This window comes from Elgaria multicarinata, chromosome 3 (genome assembly GCF_023053635.1).
Source record: "Elgaria multicarinata webbii isolate HBS135686 ecotype San Diego chromosome 3, rElgMul1.1.pri, whole genome shotgun sequence".
NCBI lineage: Eukaryota > Metazoa > Chordata > Lepidosauria > Squamata > Anguidae > Elgaria > Elgaria multicarinata.
In genome coordinates this window covers 111,152,543-111,166,678 of record NC_086173.1, presented here as the reverse complement: position 1 = coordinate 111,166,678, position 14,136 = coordinate 111,152,543, and the positions used below count along the sequence as shown (strand labels likewise).

The window sequence follows — 14,136 nt, the reverse complement described above, 5'->3', positions numbered from 1 at the left end:
AAAAATATATATCAAATTACACTACTGCCCAATGGTCACTTTTAACACTCTAATCTCGCAGTGCAGCGAGGTCAAGGGAACAGGCGTAAAGGGCAGGTTCTGAGCTGATCACTTTTCATCCCAATTTTTCAGTGGGAGAGGCTTTAAAATAAGGGACGGACTCCCACACCGAAGTCAACCTCATGTAAAAAGAATCTCCTTCCGGGTTTAACATCCACGAGTTTAACATGAAGTTTGGCTAGATCTCGCCTAGTGTGTTTAGGAGAGGGAAATACCAAACATTAATATAGTGAATTAGTTTAAGGCACAATCTTATATGCGTTTAGACAGAGGAGGAGGGAAATCCTACAACTTCCAGCAGATTTTCCTCCGTCTAAACAGACATAGGACTACACTCGTAATGTTTTGGTTTTCTTCTTTTTCTTTCATTTCTCCGCAGTCACAAGCCGTTCAGCCCCTCGGTGTAGTTGCAGCTTAATACCCTCGCAGTCTGAGCCTGGAAGGCAAAAACCCATTGCATGCTTACCTGAGGGTAAGCTCCATTAAGCACAGCAGGGCTTACTTCCGAGTAGACACGCCTAGGATCGCGCTGCTATAATGGATCATTAGGCTGGACTGCTAGGTGGTCTGCGGAAATGAACGCATTGCACCGCTCAGGCCAATCTCATTCATAAAATACTTTATTGAAATAAAATCGTTATCTTCATGTTAATAAAAACCGATTGTAAAATGCGTTTGTCGAATAATCTGGGGTGGGAGCGGGGGACTCCCGGATCTTAGACAGCAAAAGAACAGCCAGAACTCTCTTCTGCCCTGCCAGGCCAAACAAGAAACAATCAAACAAGGGGGGGGGCAAAACCTCATCCTTCACAATCCACGCCCACCCAGAGAGAAGAGGGGGCGACGTTTGACTTAAGTATGTACACGGAGGGGGGTCGGGGTAGTTCAAACGCATAGTAAATACAACGGAATCAAGTGGGAATAATAGTCCACTAACCATTTTGCCACCCATCTTCTTCCTCTTCCACTTTGCAGTTTCTCAAAAACAAAACCAGCCTCACGGCCCCTCGTATGGGTTTACGCCTGCTCCTCTTTACGTGCACAAATGCAATCCACGTGGTGGGAATCGAGAGAGGGCCTCAGCGAGGTCTAGTCGATTAGCGAGCCTGGAGGTTAGTCCTAACGGCCAGAGGTCCCAACAGTGCGTAGCGTGAAGGGTGGTGGTTGGGGTGGGGGAGATAATTTTGAAGGATTCTTTATTTCCTCGCGAATCCAGCCTCTAGTCTGGCAATAGAAAAGGCACTTCGGTCGACGCGGTCTTTGCAGTACCGTAAGTCTCCGCCTTCAAGGGCACTCCCGCGAGGCCTCGGGCCTGGGCCGCTTTGTTATTCCTCCTGGCTGACTTGACAGGGGGAACCGAGGCTTTCCGCTTGTTTCTCGGCTTCCTTCGCCCGCTCTTGCTCTGTCAGCTGTTCGCTGGTAGGAATTGAGTTCTTCTTCGGGCGACCTTTGGGCTTGGTGGGAGATTCCAGCCCTCCGCCTTGCAGGACCTGCAAAAATCCAAAGGCCTGAATGTTCAGGAAAACGCAAACAGGCCGAACGCATTTACCCAGCTGGAGAAACTACAGGCAGACAGAAAACCCATTTAAAATCATAAGGTTTTTTTTTTTAAAAAAATAAAAGCTCACAATAATAACGATCAAGAAAACATCGGCTCTTCCTTGAAATTTCAACAGCAAGCCTGCGGGGGCGGCCAACGAAAATACCTTGCAGCTGCTCTGGTGCTCCACCTGCATTTTTCCTGGCATCGCTTCTGTGCTTTTAACGTGACAAGCAGAAATCTAACAGGTAACCCTTCTTCCAGCAATGTGTCTACATGCGGAGGAAACCTCACCTGTTGAATTCTTACCTTTCATAATGCTAGTTAAGAGCACTTGAGGTCTATCAGAAATAGGGGAGGTAGCCCTATTGCCAACTTTTTACCCAGGGAACAAGGCCTTGGGTGGCAACCGTCTTGCAGGGGAGCGAGCTGGAAGCGGATCTCTTTGGTTGCTGGATCTCTACAGTCAAGAAAACAAGCGCTCTTCTAAAGATTGATTCTGGCTGGTGTTGCCCCTGGTGCCGTTTGTGCTCCTATTCATTAACGCGGTTTAGAAGCTCCATTTCACCCATAGGCCTCACTGAAAGAGTAAAAGCACTTATAACGACCCGCTTGAATGCGGTCCATTAAGCTGGCTAATGGTGCGATCCTATACACTGTGTAGGACTGCACTGTTGGTTACCTTAATGCGTAGACAGGTCTACTCAGAAGTAAATCCCATCGAGTTCAACGGGGCTTACTCCCAGGCAAGGGGCCATAAGCTGGCAGCCTCAAGGATGTAAGAGGGCCCCACTGTCTTTATTCAATCATCTCGGACAGATGCTGGATTTGGGTAAGGAAGAGATCCTGAGTTGAGTTCATAAAAGTATATTGCAGCGCAATCCTATACATGCCAACTTAGAACTAAGTGGCAGTTGAACTCGCTTAAGGGAATATAGAATTGCAGCCTTACTAGAACTATCAGAATTGCCAATCCCCCACCCCAAGCCAGCGCCTAGTTACATTATGTTCCTAAACACTTACTTGGAAGGAATTCTCATTAGTTTCAACAAGTCTGGCTTGGAAGCAATTTCCTGAAATGGAGTCTACATAACTGCGTTTAGGCATATTCCTGCCTCTCCTTTCCTCTAGTGTCTCCCCAACTTATTTACTGCTGCTTTGTAAAGCTCAGAACTCATTTGATGCACCCTCATCTTCTGGTCGTTAAACACGCAATAATCCTGACTGTGTGTCAGGTCCCACTCATTTCAACGAAGTTTGCTTCCAGGTACCGTGATTAGAGTTGTGGCAAGTAAATGATTGCGTTACTTCCAAGTAAATGTGGTTACGATCAGCATATAAGGGACTGGCTTTAACGAACCAAAATAAACATTACATCATCTCATTAAGGTTAACAAGTCCTATTTAAGGACGATTACAGTCTCTCCCTCCCCTGAATACCCCAGGAAAATCATTGCATTGTTTTGGAAAAATCAGCTTCACATCGCCTGAATCAAGTGGAACACGTTGAAGGAATTCGTATAAACAAGCCACACAGATCAACATCCCTTTAAAACTCCACATATAAACCTGCCATTAATTAATGGATGTGCAGCAAGCCCAAAGGCTGGGTCCAGACCAGTTAGGCAGTCCGATTGAAATCCATGAGACTTAGGTTAGGTATAACGCACTTGTTGCCTTATTGAACTCAATGGGACTGAAGCATGACTAATTTACCGTGCATCCCTATACATGCCAACTCACAAGGTGGTGGCAAGGAGTGCATTTGCACAATAATGCTTAATGCACTAGCTGCGACCATCCTGTCGGTCTGACATGGTAAATGCCTTGATTACACCAGATTAGACTACTGGCCACTTCCCTGAAGGGAAATTGTATTTCTGTTAGTGGGGAATGCAGCAGCTCAGCTGTTAACCAGTGAACGGTGTTTAGACTATATTATACATGTCTTGAAAGAACTTCAGTGGTGTTTTCCATGCTCAGTTCAAGGTGGTGGATTTAACCTTTAAAACATGAATTGGCTTAGCACCTGGCTATCTAAGGGGCTACCTGTCTCTTTATGAACCTGTCTGGTTCTTAAGATCTCTCCAGGGCACCATTTGCCTGCACTGGTCCATTTATCTGGGACCCTGAAAGGGCTTTTCTCCTGTCTTCTAAAAAGGGGGTGAAGACATGTCTTCTTAATATAGACTTTTAAATTAGATAATTAATACTTTAATATTTTCACTGATTTTAATGTTCTTGGTTTGTTTACTGTTTTAAAGTTTTACTGTTTAAAATTGTGCATTATCTTGATGGCTTTTTTTTTTTTAGCAAATAGGGTGTATATAAATGATAATGATAATGGTAATAATAAATTACACTGAGTTCAATAGGATTTACTCCCAGGTAACTGTGTTTAAGGTTGTAAGCTTAGACTGGATCTCCTATCTCTATTTATTTATTTATTAAATTTATATACCACCCCATAGCCGAAGCTCTCTGAGTGGTTTACAAAAGTTAAAAACAATGAAGATTAAAAATTATACAAAACTTAAAACCGTCAGAAATATAAAAACAACAGTATAAAACAGTACTTCTTCATGGTAGCTGAAATCTTAAATTAAATTCACTTAAATCTTGATCCAAATCCACAGGATGAGTATTCCAGCCCAGTCCATGCCACAGGACAGGTGGAGTGGTTTTCTCTACAATGGATTAACTCCACACTTGACTCAACCACAGGCTTTCTGCCAGCCCCAGAAACAAGGCTCCTTGGCTTCAGTGGAGGATCCTATTTAACTCCAATGCTCTAGTCCAACCTGGTGCCCTCCAAGTGTTTTGGACTACAATTCCCATGATCCCCAATCATTGTCCATACTGATTGGGGCTGGTGGGAATTCTACATCATCAACTGGATGTTCATGAGATGAGCTTGTTATCACCCGACTTTTCCTGTGGTTGCCTGTGTAAATATGGGGTGGAAGAAAAACATGATATAAGTTAAAGTCCATACTTACTATTTTCTTCCATTTCATTCGCCTATTTTGGTACCAGGTTTTCACCTGCAATTGACTCAGGCCCAGTGACTCTGCCAGGTCTATCCTGCAGGGAAGAGAAGGCCGTTGATGGTTGTCTCTCCATTCTCCCTCCCGCTGCTGTCTCACCCTGAGTGTCCCTCTGGATGCTTACCACCACCCTACCTGCTTAAAATTGTTCCTTCTCTTGTTTTTGTAGCCCAGAATCTTTCACACAAAATGGGTAGTATCCAATGTTAGTCCTACTTAGAACAGACCCCATGAAATGAGTGGGACTTGTTAGCCATGACTAACTTAAGTCCCGTTCATTTCAAGGGGTCTACTCTAAGTAGGACTACCATTGGATACAACCTGAATGAATTTTTGTTCTCAGATATCCTTTTCATTGCTTAATGAGCTCCATGGCTGTGTATTTCAGTTGTTGTTTAAAAGTAGAGATGTCTGGGGAGTAAGAATTTGACACAGGTAAACCTGGGATTTTCCCAAAAGAAAAAATGGCACAAAAAACATTTGCGCCTGATTTCACAAATTAGGGGGAACTCCTGTGTCTCTCTGCACCCAAAGAATGGTCTTCTGCAGAAAGGATGGATTGCATGGAAATGGGCAAGCTGTGCCCGATTCCCAGTTTGGATTCTCACTGGGGGGGGGGGGGTCAGTAAGGCCAAGTGGCTCACTCTGGCAGGGTGCCGCCAGTCAAAGTGCATCCTACCCAAGGCCAGCCAATTTTGGTACCTGAAGCAGAAAACGCCTCAAACACCTTTCCCCCTCCGAGGCAGTAAAATAGAGTAAGGGCTCGATCTTATGCTTGTTTAGACTGGGGGAGGAAATCCCCTGGCTGGCTGGGGAGTGCTAGGAGTTGTAGGGGTTCCCCCCCCCTAAACATGCCTAGAATCCCCCCATCTAAGAATGCCTAAGAATATATTACCTGTGCAATTTTAGGCATGTCTACACAGAAGCTCCACTGACTTACTCCTGGGTAAGTTTGTGTAGAGGCTTGCAGTCTAAGGGCTCAGTCCTATACATGTTGAGGCAGAAAGAAGTCCTACAACTCTCAGCAATTCCCAGCTAGCCTGGGGGATGCATGGCCTGCTTGGAGTTGTAGGACTTTTTTTCTGCCACAGCATGCATAGGATTGAGACCTAAATCACTAGCTGCTGCCTGAGGCGGCTGCCATGCTGGAACAGGCCAAGGTTCCATCTAGTCCAGCACTCTGTTCACCTAGTGGCCAGCCAGACCAACAAAGCAGGACATGATGCAACAGCACCCTCCCACCCATGTTCCCCAGCAAATAGTGCATACAGGCTTACTGGAAGCAGCCATTGACAGCTTTCTCCTCCAAGAATTGATCCAACCCCCTTTTAAAGCCATCAGAATTGCATGTCCAGGGCAACTCAGGGTCAGGGAATAGTCTGCCGAACTTTGGGAGCTTGAGCCCCGAGGGGAGAAGGCTTGTGAGCAGGACCAAGAGTTGGCAAGGAGGATGTCCGAGGCTGCCCTCTCTGACCCCCTTCCCTAGGGAGAGCTGGCCGGTGGGCTGGCGGATGACGGCCCCTCCACCTCGGCGTGCTCTCGCCCTGGGCCGCCGCCGCCCTCCCGCTCTTCTCCGCGTGGCCCCACCTGTCGGGCGTGGAGAGGTATTTCTGCTTCTCGAAGCGCTTCTCCAGGCCCATCAGCTGCAGCTCGGTGAAGACGGTGCGGCTCCGACGGCCCTTCTTGGCTTTGCTGCCGGCCTCGGGCCCTCCCGGCTCCAGCTTCCCGCGGAGGTGCAGCTCGAGCGGCAGGTGAGGGGGCCCCGCGCCGCCTGGGAGCCCCGAGCCGGCCGCCAGCAGCGCCGAGCTCAGGCCCGAGCAGCCCAGCGGCGCCAGCGGGAACTTGAAGACGGCCGCCTGCTCGGCCTTCAGCACCGCTGCGGGAGAAAGAGACACACAGGCACAGGCGGTGACCGAGCGAAGGGACGGAGGGAAGCCGTCCCCCAGCTGCCCCGCCTCGGGGCTCCCCGCCCTCGCCTCGCCGTCGAGCTCGGAAGCAAAGCCGAGCAGGCCCGCAGCCAGCCTCGACGTTGTGGGATGGGGGGGGGCAGAGGTTCCAAAACCCGGAGGGGGGCAGTTCATCTGGTTTGCAGGCCTTTTAAGTACAAAATGGTGGTACGTTTTTTAATTGTTTGTAAAAATAAATAAAATGGGGGGGGGGGAGGCAGAGAAAATTAGGGGGACAGGCCCAGCCCTCCCCGCCCGGCTCTGACCTGAGGCAGAGCCCTGCAAATACATTCAGAAAGTTCACCAGGATACAAGGTCGTTCAGGAAGGAAACTTGTTGGCACCTTGGCCCTTCTCAGGCCGCCAGAGGTCCCTCTTTGGGTGTGTGTGTGTGTGTGTGTGTGTGTGTGTCAGTTAGAAATACAGGCGGAAGGAATCTTGGGGCACCTCAAGGGCGAGCAGATAGATCAACATCGTCGTTTATTTTATTTATTTTATTTGTAGGCTGCTTTTCTGCAGAGTTGCGCCCAAAGCGGCTCACATTACAAATGATTGAAGTGAACAGCAGCCAAATGACATCCTTCGTCCCATCATCATCATCATCATCATCATCATCATCATCTGCATCTGCTTTTAACACAACTGGGGTCCTAGGTTGAGTACACCCATTCTGCAATGAATGAAATTTAAGTTAAGTCATAACTATTCATTTCAATGGATCTTCTCTACCTAGGACCAGCGCTGGATACTGCCCTTTAAGGTGTATCAACAAGACTCCCACACAACCCTGGGACACAAAGATGGAGTCCCCTGCCCACTGCGATCCAAATAGGCTAAGGAAGCAATCCTATGCATATTTAGACAGAAAGAAGTCCCGCATTTCCCTTCCAGAGTTGCTGGATTTTTCTCCCTGTCTAAACATGCAAAGGATTGGGCCCTAACATACTTGGTCATTTGTGTCTTACCCTTTCTACCAGGATGGCATCATACATGGCCTTTGCTCCCCTATCTCCCAATTTAACCCCACAATGATCCTGTGAAGCAAATGACTTCAGTATACAATGTAATCCTACATAAACTAGGGCCATTCACGTCAATGGGTCTACTCTGAGTAGGACTACCATCGGATACTGTCCAAAATCTCTGAGGAAGCCTCCGGCTTGAGGAGGGATTTGAGTCTGGGACTCTACGGTGTAAGGCTGCGCTTCTACACGCAGTTCCCTGGAAATCTGTCTGCCTGAACAAAGCTGTCAGCTCAATACTCGGTTCGCTCCAGGGGCTCTTTTGGCTACCACAGTGCCAGGAGGTGGCAGAGAGAGAGAGAGCTCTCCTAACAGCTAGGGGATAGGGAATCTGAAACGCGTTTTCCTTGGCAATGATTCTCACTAAAATAAATAGGACTTACTTCCGAGTAAACGTGGTTGGGATTAGGCTGCAGAAGTTATCGAGGCACGATCCTGTGCATGTTTACGCGGAAGTCAGACCCGCTTGGACTTCTTCCCAAATCAGCCTGCGAGGGAAGGCTGTACATGGGGGAAAGCGCCATCGAAGTCTATGGGCTTTAGTTCTGAGTAAACATGCCGGGGTTGCGAGGATCGAGGGTCCTCTGAAGGAAACCAGAAGAGAAAGCTGCGCGAGGATCCGAAGCAATCGCTAGTGGGAACAGGAGGCGAAGAAACCTCCTGGTCTTTTGGGAAAGATTCCTTTCCTACACCCCTCCTCAACCTTCCTGCTGATATTAAAACAAAAAACAAAAAAACTAACAGCGCAGTTTAATGGATGCCTACTTAGAAGTAAGTCCTACTGAGTTCCATTGGATTGATTCCAAGGAAAGTGTGAGTATAGGATTGCTGTCTTGAAGGATTTAAACTGCGATCCTAACTAGTCATTGGGAAACAACTTCTCCGTAAATCAATCGGTGGGAGGGACATCTCAGGCTTAAATAAATTATAACAAATATGAATTGGACCTTTTCGGTGAGGTAAATATGTCTTGATGACGCTAGTAGAACTTTGGTCCTGTCCTAAGTTACTGGCGTTACAGAACCTTACTCTTTTCGTAAGGCGTGTGCGGTGGGGGGCGGGGGGGGGGAGAGAGAGACAGTGCCTCCTTAACCCTTTAAAAACAGCAACAAAAATTGGCTATTTAAAAGTGCAGCTATGTTATTAATCTACTCCAAGTGATCACATTTTATATTTTGTCCGGGATACAAAAGATCAAATCTCGCACTTTTGGAAAGCAAATAAATACATAAATCATTTTAAACTTCCCTTTTACTTGTACTAAAATAGCTGCAAACGAAAATATTTTCAAATCATATGGGTAATCTGTTAAGAATTTTTAAAAATTCATTAAAATTTGGGAAATACTCTAGCTTGGTTCCAGGTTTAGACATTTAGAACCATGACTAACTTGTGTCCCATTGATTGTAATGGGTTTACTCGAAGTATAACTAAATCTGGAACCAACCCACTTTGACAATTAGGCAGAAATAGTTCCTTCGATTTCACAGGAAAGGAATGTTTTTAGGAAATGGGTATTAACTTATTTTCAATCAAGACTCTATATGCAACCTCTAGAAATTGCCCTGATTCAAAACCAGTTTTAATGTTTGTGGAAATCTACTACTGAAGCATTGACAATTTTTGCAGGGAATGCAGAATAAATATAAGAAAATGTACAGTGTAATACTATGATTTTTGGACAGACTTTTCTGGTGAGCATGCTTTTAAAATGGAGTTTAATTTTCAGCCCTATTTCATAGACTGATCCACAGTGTAATGGAATTGTAATGTAATATTTCGATTAAATGAATGATAAATCTGTTTCTGTGTATATACTCAGATGTACCAGGGTGTGTGGAGTGAGCCCCAAAGGGAATGGGAGCAGCATGTATTTCCCTCCTAATTAAAAAAAGAAAAGAAAATTGATTTAGATTTACTTCTGTGTAAGCATGTATAGGATTGGGCTGTAATTTTCAAACTCCATTATTCTAGTAAACAGCATTTGTTCGTTTTGAGCCATCCATTGCTTGATCTCAAAACATCACTGCAAACAAAACAAAGCAAAACAAAAAGCCAAGGACAAGATCCAGTCAAAATTAGCAATGTAAAGTCCCACTGGTTGGAGAGAATTCAACATATACTTAGCATATACTTGGATCTTGGACTTAGAAAGCATCCAACCCAAACTCTTTGCCCTATACCTATCTCTCTGGAAAGCCCCATCTTAAGCAAGTTTACTAAGAAACGAGACTGAGTTCAATAGAGATGACTCCCTAAGAAGTCATGCGGAGGATCGCAGACTCCGACTATAGGATGAAGTTGCAAACTGTGGAGGAATCCTCACATGTTTCATCCAGGTAGGAAAGAAATATTAATCTCGGTGAGGAATTCACACCGGCTTGCACATAAAAAGCTCCTTCGGACAACTCCAGAACATTTGTAAGGGAGGAGGGAGAATCTGATGGAAGCACCCGAGAGCCAAAATCTACTTGCTAAAATAAAATTAAAAAGTGTGGGGGGGGAGTCACTTAAAACGCAAACTGCTTATTATTTCAGGTCTTTCTCTCTGGCAGACAGATGGTAAAGTCCAGCGCGAATGTTATGAGCGACGATGCTTTCTTCCTTTTTCTTTTTGTGGTTTCTGGCTCCAGTTTAGGAATATCTCATGTTGAATACTGGGTCCAACCGTTGTCCCCTTCCTTGTCCAGGCAAATATCGCCTCGAAAGCCCAGTTCCTTGGTGGCGCATCCAAGAGGAACTGACACGCCGGCTGAAACGCACGGCGTGGGGCATCGGCCCGGCCGCTTTCCGTGGAGTTTCTTTCCGAGTGCTCTGGGGTCGAGGGCGGGGTGGTGCTGAGTAACCCCGCGCAGAAACCTCTCTAGACTCGGGATGAGAGTGCGAGTTGAGAGCCCATCGCCCCGCATGGCTCGCCCAGAAAGAGGCAGAATCTCCATCCGGAGTGCCCGTAGCCTCTGCTCCGGGCCTCTTCCCGACCTGGGCAAACAGAATCCGTTCCATTTCTTCTGGCCAACCTCCAGCAGGTCGTTACTGCTAGGAGAGAGGCTGGATGATGGGCCCCGACCGCAAACTGATGGGACGGCGATCCAATCTCACGTCCTTGTTTTTTCTGGCCAACGCTCGCCGGCCGTAGATTCCGAAGAGCTCCTGGAAAGGTCTTCCTCGACTAGAAGAGGCCCCTCTCAAAACGCACGGCCCGTCGCCCACCGGCAGAAATCCAGGGGAAACCTGCGATCTGCTTGGAGCCACAGGGCCGTGCAGATCCAAGGTACGGCCTGGGATGGCAGCCCGACTCTAGGCTGGAGTTTCCTGCATCGCGAAGGCTAGGCAAAGCCAGGCGCCCTCCGGAGCGCCCTGCTGCTCTTCCAGAGCCAGAGGAAAAACTCCCGCGTGGAGTCGACATGCAAACAGAAAGGCAGAAGGGAGCACACCTACTGTTAGCGCTGGACGATGCTTTCGAAATTGTGTGTCCAATATTTATTTATTTATTTATTTATTTATTTATTTATTAAATCTGGTTTAAAGCAATCGTGTAAACCTTTGACCGTGGTGTTTCTTCTGAGTCCCGATCTTTTGAAGGCTCCTCGTTTATGGTTTCGTTCCCCGCCCCTTCCAAACAAGCGTAGCTACACTGAATCTGCTTTACATGCCCCCAAGGTCATTCCCCAAATATTTTGGGAGAGAAAATCCCACCGATGGCAGCCGGGAGGAAAAAAACACACCAACAACCTGCCCTGCCCGTTCAACCCCATGTTAATTCGGATTCTAAGTAAAACGGAGGCTAGAACAAAGAAAGGACCATGTGAAACGCTTTGAAAGAGATGTGGTTTGTTCTAGCCTCAAACGTTGTTAAAACTTCTTCCGTGTAAACGGGGCATCGTTTACACGGAAGTCGGGAGGCAAAGGCTTTCTCCCTCTCCGCTGCCTGTCGGGCTTGAGAACTGCGGGTAGGCCTCAGGCCCACACGCGCCACCGAGCTTGCAAGCAAGACGGCCAAGGAATCCCAAGGCGAGGTCCTTCCTCGCCCGCCGGGGCACTGCGCTTGGGGCACAGCGGAGGGGCTCCTGCGAGCACAATGCGCGCACGGCCCTTTCCCACAGGGGCGCCGCTCCAAGGGTCGGAAGCGGGGTGGGGGGGGGAGAGGAAAGATTTCGGGAAGGTGGGGGCAAAAGGTTCCCCGCCCGGCTCTCGGGTTCTTGAGCGAAGCTTTTAAGCGTTTGATGGGCTCCTTTTGACGCGGCTCCTGATTTGATGGGGCTCCTCCCCCCCCATTTCTTTTTAAAACGGGATTCCCCTTTTCCCCTTTAACGGGGCTCTTACTTTGTTTTTAAGCGTTTGGTGGGGCTCCTAGTCTCCTTACACAGGCTTCGAGGCCCTTTGGCTCCAAGCAAGGGAGAAAGGCCGTTTTGCCCCTCTTCGCCCCTCCTCCAGTCCCTGACCCACACCGGACCAGTCTTTTCGGGAGCAGCGCCCTGCCTTCTGGGCCCCTTTCTTCCTTGGAGGCTCTGAAGGCTCATCAACTGCCAAAACCGGAAAGCCCGAAAATCGGAGTTTAAACAGGCAAAGGGACATTGCAAAACACACGCGCACCCCCCCACCCCGAAAACCCCTCAGCCACCAAAAAACGGTCTCTCGGGAGGAAGAGGTCCGAGAGGAAAGGCGTGAGAACGCCCTCGTTAGTGAGGCGCAAATGAGTGGGGGGAACACCTTCCCCGCTCCCCCTCGCCCTCTTGGAGCTCAGGCCTGGGAACTCTGGGTCCGAGGCTCTGGCAGCGTTTCGTCCGTCGTCTGGGGGATCTCTCCCTTCCGGCAGGTCCCGTCAACAGAAAGCACCGGTCTCCTTGCCTGCACTAGACTCGTCTACGTCTCCATTCAGCTCAAGACAGCAAGGAAGCCGAAGGACGGCTTGCCCCCTGTGCAGTCCGAGCCTGGGCGACGATACTCGCGAGTAAGCCCCGCCGAGGCTTCTCTCCTCCCCCCCCCCCCCACCTTCGGGCCCCAGAGGACGATCGCAGCCCTGAACTCTGTTTGGCTTCTTTGCTGCCAAAGCGGAAGCGAACTCTTAGGCTGAAGGCGTCGGGTGAAATGGGTGCTGATCGGGCTCTGCCTTGGCCTTGCAGGCACCACACACGGAATACCTCCACGACACAAATGCAATCCTGAAATCATTCATTCCGGCAGATGATGATGATGATGATGATGATGATGATGATGATGATTTATTTATATAGCACCATCAATGTACATGGTGCTGTACAGATAACACAGTAATTAGCAAGACCCTGCCGCATAGGCTTACAATCTAATAAGTTGTAGTAAACAATAAAGAGGGAAGGAGAATGCAAACAGGATGGGACTACCCCCAACTTGTATTAAGGCTATGAGGGAATATGGTATTCACGCTGTCCCAAGGCCTCATCTTCTGGAGCCTAACGTTATTTTCCAATGTACAAGATCACGCTCGCACGATCAATTTAATCCAGTTTGCTAAGGAGTCACTCCCGTTCAGTACTCGGCGGCTCGCGGGCTCCCCGCGAAAGAGTAGGGGCTGCTGCCTGCCGCAGGGCCGGATTGCCCAGCACCCAAAAGGCGCACTCGACGGCGGGCCGGAGGCGCGGACGCACAGCCCGCGGGCACCACCCGACGCCTACCCAAGGGCGGGTCGGGGAGACCCAGGACCGGCGGAGGCCAAGCGGAGCTGCCGCGCCACTGTCTGCAGGGAGAGGCGGATTCCCCGTGCAGAAGCGGCCACCGCCACCCGAGGAAGGAAGACAGAACATGAATGGAATTGCCCCGTGGGGGGTTGGGCCTGGAGGGAGGGAAGCTCTTTGCCAGCAGACCCAAATGGATAAATGAAACCACAACGCCCCTCAGGAATTCCTTTCCGCTTGAGCTGCACCCCACCCCCACCCCTGTCCGGTTCCAGGGAGGGACTCGGCGCTGCCCCCTCCCCGGCCCACCCCTGGAAGAGCAGGCGGCACAGAGCGCCCCCTCGCCGCCGCGCCTCGGGAAGACGTACCTAGGGGGCTGTGGTAGGGCCGGGCCGAGAGCAGCGCCTTCACGCCGAACTTGAGCAGCTCCCCGGCCGGTGCCGCGCTCTTGGCGTCCGGGTGATCCGTCAGGATCTCCTCGATCATAAAGCTCCGGTAGCGATGCGATCGGTGGTCGGCGAAGGGGTCGGCGGGGAAATAGTGGGCGGCGGCGCCCAGGTCCAGCGGGTGCTGCATGGTGCCTGGCGGCCGGAGGGACGCCCCGCACCCACCCCGACCCCGCCCGGCTCCGCTGCCCGAAGCTCAGAGCGGCTTCTCGTCGGGCGCGGGGGCCAGGGCGCGGGGAGGCCTCCGCGAGGCCGGGGCCATGGCCGCGGCCTCTGGGCGCCGCTCCCTCGCCGAGCTGCCTTCGGCGGCGGCAGGCGGGGCTGGCTGGATCCCGGCCGATCTCCCGCCCGCCCGCTCGCCGGCCGCTCCCCTCCTCGCGGCCGCTGAAGCGCTCCCCGCGGAGTGAGGCCAGGCGGCGGCG

General features: G+C 49.8%; 1 protein-coding gene across 1 annotated transcript; it reads right to left on the bottom strand.

The window, feature by feature from the left end:
* Nucleotides 1-1,321: 1,321 nt before the first annotated feature.
* On the bottom strand, nt 1,322-13,861 carry BARX1 (BARX homeobox 1). The gene is made up of 4 exons (XM_063123386.1): nt 13,637-13,861; nt 6,235-6,523; nt 4,600-4,684; nt 1,322-1,550 (listed from the first exon to the last, which is right to left on the bottom strand). The coding sequence occupies exons 1-4, from the start codon at nt 13,842-13,844 to the stop codon at nt 1,386-1,388; spliced, it is 747 nt and encodes a 248-aa protein (XP_062979456.1). The 5' UTR covers nt 13,845-13,861; the 3' UTR covers nt 1,322-1,385.
* Between the last annotated feature and the right edge of the window lie 275 nt (nt 13,862-14,136).

Excerpts from the sequence above, each read along its gene's own strand:
- BARX1 (XM_063123386.1), bottom strand. The coding sequence starts at position 13,844 with ATGCAGCACCCGCTGGACCTGGGCGCCGCCGCCCACTATTTCCCCGCC. Across the intron at positions 6,524-13,636 it reads GCCCTACCACAGCCCCCTAG|CGGTGCTGAAGGCCGAGCAG; the intron begins GTACGTCTTCCC and ends TTTCTCCCGCAG. Across the intron at positions 4,685-6,234 it reads TACCTCTCCACGCCCGACAG|GATAGACCTGGCAGAGTCAC; the intron begins GTGGGGCCACGC and ends TCTTCCCTGCAG.